General features: G+C 37.9%; 1 protein-coding gene across 1 annotated transcript; it reads left to right on the top strand.

Annotated features, from left to right (window-relative positions):
• Positions 1-4317, top strand: LOC106912688 (inositol monophosphatase 1-like). Its single transcript, XM_014979494.2, has 9 exons — positions 1-155; positions 1011-1105; positions 1224-1363; positions 1456-1560; positions 1960-2005; positions 2086-2194; positions 2290-2398; positions 3570-3721; positions 3833-4317. Exons 2-9 carry the CDS (start codon positions 1043-1045, stop codon positions 3958-3960), a joined length of 852 nt encoding a protein of 283 aa, XP_014834980.1. The 5' UTR covers positions 1-155; positions 1011-1042; the 3' UTR covers positions 3961-4317.
• Positions 4318-5040: the final 723 nt, after the last annotated feature.

Genomic DNA, 5040 nt, shown 5'->3' with positions numbered 1-5040 from the left:
CTGGGGGGGGGCGTGTCTAGTACTTTTCCCCACCTCGTCATGCCAGCTTTTTAAGTTGCCTCACTTCCACAGTCGGTCAATTTAAAGGTTTGGGCCCTTCAAACAAGCATCACTAGCACCTGCAGGCTTACCTGGCTGCACATCTTCTCCTCAAGGTGAGTTTTTCTTTCACTATTTGTGCTGTTTCTTATCAAACTGGACGGGAAACGATGAGCTCTTCTGTCAGGGTTCCACTGGTTCTTAAATGTTGACTTAATCTTTGTAATGAAATTGTCATTGAATTTTCATTAATGATTATTGCCTATAATATTTTTAATAGAATTATCAGTGTCGTCTTATTCACCAGTTATCAAATTTTAAATGAAAGACGAGAGGGTGGAAAATGGTACTTGATACACTGATATGAGATATTATTAATCACAGAAACGGACTTCTTAGGAACAACATTCCTTCCCTGAAGCTGCATTTTAAAAAAAAAAAACTCAACATTTATTAAAATCAAATGCTATACATATCCAGTTCTTCTGAGATAACGTAAACAAACCAGATTTAACATTTAACTTGAGGAGCTTCCTTAACATCAAAGTTGTCACATAAGCCAGTTTTCTTCCACAACAAGGCAGATATTGTCGGATACAGCCATGTCCTAACTCATACTAAGCAATGTTTTTTTTGTCGCCATCTCTAATTGACAAGCAATATGACAAATTTCAACACAATGTGTTGCAATCCTGGCTTGTGGTGGTGCTTTGGGACAATGCTGGCAGACTTTGATGCAGAAGAAGTCTTACATAATGCTGAAATGAAAGCGTACCAATCGTGATGCAGGTCTGTGGTGATGCTGTCGTAATCTTTCGCTCACCTCAGAGTCGCTGAGGCTCCAGTCACTAATAATCCTTTTTACAGGCATATTTTTCCATACATTAAGCCGTATTTGCATGTTGTCCGAATAATGACCCACGTTTTATGGGATGTTGTTGCACTTTTACAGTCTTTGTTTTATTTTACAGACTCTTCCAAACAACCTTGTAGCAGAAATAAAATGGAGGACCCTTGGCAAAAGGCTTACGACTTTGCAGTTTCTGTGGCAAAAAAGGCTGGAGAGGTGCAGTTTCTAACTTTGTTTTATCTCTTTTCGACACAGCAGCAATAAATGCACTGAATAGCTGAAGTGTGGGTGACTTTGAGAGTAATTCGGTTCCGCCTATAATCTGAACAATTAGGAAATTCGAAAAGCTGGCGAGAGTGAAATAAGAATCATGACCAAGAGCTCCTCTGTGGACCTTGTCACCAAGACTGACGAGAGGGTGGAGAAAATCATCATTGGGTCTCTGAAGCAGGAGTTCGGAGAAGGAACACACTGGTGAGCAACGCATAGAGACACGCGAGTTTCACAGAGGCTCAAAATTGACGTCCATCATTTAATTTTGCTCCTCTTCCTACTCTGTGCTGTAGCTTCATTGGGGAGGAGTCTGTTGCAAAAGGTGAGCCGTGCATCTTGACCGACAAACCTACGTGGATCATCGACCCCGTAGACGGCACCACAAACTTTGTGCATGGGTAAGGTGACGGTTGAGCACATTTTGTGTAAGAGAGATGCTGATGTTTGGCAACCATGTTACGTAATATACGAATCTGGCAAAAATCCGTAATGTACAAGACTCTCAAGTACCCAGGAAGTCAGTTTTCTTGCAGTTTGATTGTATTTTTTGAGGGAAAAAACAAACATGAAGAACAATTACTAGGACAAAAACTCAAAAATGAGCCCTAATTTTGAAAAAAAAAAAAATTTCTAAACAGATTAAATTAAAAGGTATTTAGAAAAGTAGATAATGAACATGTGCAGTGAGTGTTTGAGGCAATAATCTTTCAACAACAGAGCCACTCAGCATCTCATTAACTTTGTATAGCAATGCAATGACCCATTATTTGTATCTAAATGCTGCTATTTACTTACAGGTTCCCATTCGTGGCAGTTTCCATTGCCTTTGCTGTCAATAAACAGGTACGTGAAAAAGACACAAAAATCCACATTTCATTCTCACTGCTTGATGCGACACTTTAATAAACGATTTCTGTTTGTAGTTGGAGTTTGGTGTGGTGTACAGCTGCTTGGAGGACAAGATGTATAAAGCAAGGAAAGGGAAGGGTGCATTCTGCAACGACGAACCCATTCAAGTTTCTGATGTGAAAGGTAAACATAGAATTCACATTTTAATATTTAGATTAAATTTACCATGTTTATGTCAAGCAAAAGTGTATTATCTCTCCGACCTTCTGTTGTTGTAGATATCCACAAGTCCATTATCATTTCTGAGCATGGAACTGATAGGAGTCCAGAGAAAGTGACCAAAATCTTCTCCACCATGCAAAAGATTCTCTGCATCCCAGTTCATGGGTAAGTTGAATGACAATGTCTGCAATTTAAAGTCAAAAATCCCCAAACACCAAATTTTGCCATTTTAAAATTAGGTAAGCAATAAAAACTAACAATGGATTTAAAAAACGCATTTAGATTTGATTTATCCTTTTAGTAGAGTCAACAGTAAGAACATGAAATTAACTTCTAACATCCAGATGTATTATTCTCAAGTATAAATACATCTTTCTAATGACACTATTTTTTAAATCTTAAATGTTATTGGGACAGACAGAAGAAAATGAAGTGCAGCATTAATCTGAAGCAAAGTTATTAAAACTTCAGCTTGAGGTTTTATCATGTGGAGCTTTGAGCAAGGGCTGAAGCTACATTTTATAATATGAAATAATTAATTCTCGTACTTAAATATTTAAAAGTTAGTTTGAAAAAACCCTTTAACCTTTCAAATAGTAATTTTGCTCAAACTGCTAATTCAGAAATGTTTATTAGGGTCAACCTCTGAAGCTAACGTTAAGCTAAACTAGAGGTGCATTTTCAGTTTTTTTTAAGTCTCCGTCTGAATGATCATTTTTTCAAATCCTATCGATTTTAATTAGAGCTACACAGAGAAATGAAGCACAATTAAAACTGTACCAGTGTGAAGAACAAACTTCAGCAAACTTGTGCTAGCATTGCTAAATCAAGCGTTTTGCTAGCAAGTCAGTAGTAATCACATAGACAGCAATAATAATTTGTTTAATGACTTTTGTCACTCTGCTTTTATGCTTGAGTGTTTTCAACTGAGGTTTGAAAAATCTCCCTCACCAATAAAAATGCAAAAACATCATTTATAGTGAATTGATTGGTCGAAGTAGAAGTATTGAAGTTACACTGACAAAAATAACTTGGAGCAGTTTGTGCGCTAAGACTACATATGTAGCTACCGCTAGCTGTGGTAAACTCAGGTATTACATTAGTCTTAATTTTGCTTTGTGCTCCCATTTTGAAATGAAACCTACTAACCTGAAAAAAAAAAACGTAAAAAACGAAAGATTTGACAAGAAACGCGCAGAAACAAAAAATACAATTCTTCTGGGTTGAACCTCTTAGCATAGATGGAATATGCTTCCTTCCTGGACATCTTTGCATGTTATTGATTGTTGATCGTTTCCCCTCTGAGTTAACGTTTCCTGTTTTCTGTTTTCCCAAGGCTCCGAGGGTCAGGAACAGCTGCTACCAACATGTGTCTAGTGGCGACCGGGGCGGTGGAGGCCTTCTTCGAGATCGGGATCCACTGCTGGGACATCGCCGCTGGAGCAGTCATAGTCCAAGAAGCTGGAGGAATCCTTCTGGACGTTGATGGTATATTCACTTTTACAATCGTGCTACAGAGCAAATGTTTTTAATCTTGGGGATTCTTCACTGTATATACCAGCGTCGCACTTCTTAACAAAAGCTTTGTTTTGAACTTAGGCGGACCTTTTGATTTGATGTCTCGAAGGATGGTCTCAGCAAACAACGATGTCATTGCCAAACGCATCATCAAGGAAATTGAAATATTCCCCTCAACGAGGGATGATGCACCAATTGAGAAAAAGTGAGGAGATTTTTAAAGGCTGGCTGCTCTGAATTTGCATATGGACTGGAAGATGAGAACAAGAGAAAAGTATGTTTTGTACATGTCTAAATTAAGTTACTGATTGTCATCCCTGATTGTCTAAGTGTGAAAGCTTGGTGTGATTTGTTGGTAGCATATTTTGCCCCTTCATATCATTTTACTCATTTCAAGCTTGTATTAAATTTGATTGCCTCTCTGTTTTGTGTCTATCAAATATTTTATTAAAGGAGGAAATGGTGGTAATTTTGCTTTTACCAATCTTGTATTTTATCCAGGGGTTTTTTTGTCGCTGACTAACCACGTTTCACTTTGCTTTGACAATAAAACCTTTAATCAGCAATCACCTCCACAATTTTTTTGCTTAATCTAAGCCCTTACATTCTGAAATCTCTCCGAGACTAACTTTTGAGAATTAAAATGACGTCAGTTTGTTTTTATTTTAAACATGTATTTAGAGGGTAATAATATGACATTGAATTCTACCTATTCTCAGAAAAAAAAACTCACTTTGCTTGCTTTTATTCACTTCCTGAGCCAACCACTAGAGGTCAATAATGCATCAGAAACTAAATTTCCCTGCAGCAGGCGTTTCAAGTTATATTGTTGTATGCTTTACTGTTTTAATGATGCTCTTGAGTGTTTTCTCAGTGTCCTTCGCAAACACATTTCCCATCCTATAAAAACACCGGTCAAACACTCGAGATCACTCATGATATCTATTAAATCATTACATTTCTTCCTGGTAACCCCTCAATGAACAATTGACTTTGGCCACAACAGGGAGGGAAGACGGAGGTGAGAGATGAGAAAACAGCTGCAGTTGTAAATAAAACAAGATAAACAATCAGAGATAGCAGCAGCAACAATAAAAATAACAGCAGGAGGTCAGGTAAAAGGCTGCGGGGGCGACGTGCCTCAGAACATGCTTACAGTGCTGCCTTTCAAACAGCAGGATGGGGTGTGAAAAGATTCTGTGCTCATGTTGCTCAGGGGGGTCTTAAGATGGCAAAATGTTAGTTACATTTCATCTTCTAATGTGCAATATGAGGACAATTCTCTAACA

Source organism: Poecilia mexicana, unplaced genomic scaffold, assembly GCF_051168715.1.
Source record: "Poecilia mexicana isolate PSO_F unplaced genomic scaffold, ASM5116871v1 scaffold_20, whole genome shotgun sequence".
In the NCBI taxonomy this organism is placed as follows: domain Eukaryota; kingdom Metazoa; phylum Chordata; class Actinopteri; order Cyprinodontiformes; family Poeciliidae; genus Poecilia; species Poecilia mexicana.
Note: the sequence above shows the minus strand (reverse complement) of the source record. Positions and strands in the feature narration are given on the sequence as shown.

Excerpts from the sequence above, each read along its gene's own strand:
- LOC106912688 (XM_014979494.2), top strand. The coding sequence starts at position 1,043 with ATGGAGGACCCTTGGCAAAAGGCTTACGACTTTGCAGTTTCTGTGGCA. Across the intron at positions 1,561-1,959 it reads ACCACAAACTTTGTGCATGG|GTTCCCATTCGTGGCAGTTT; the intron begins GTAAGGTGACGG and ends ATTTACTTACAG. Across the intron at positions 2,195-2,289 it reads TCAAGTTTCTGATGTGAAAG|ATATCCACAAGTCCATTATC; the intron begins GTAAACATAGAA and ends CTGTTGTTGTAG.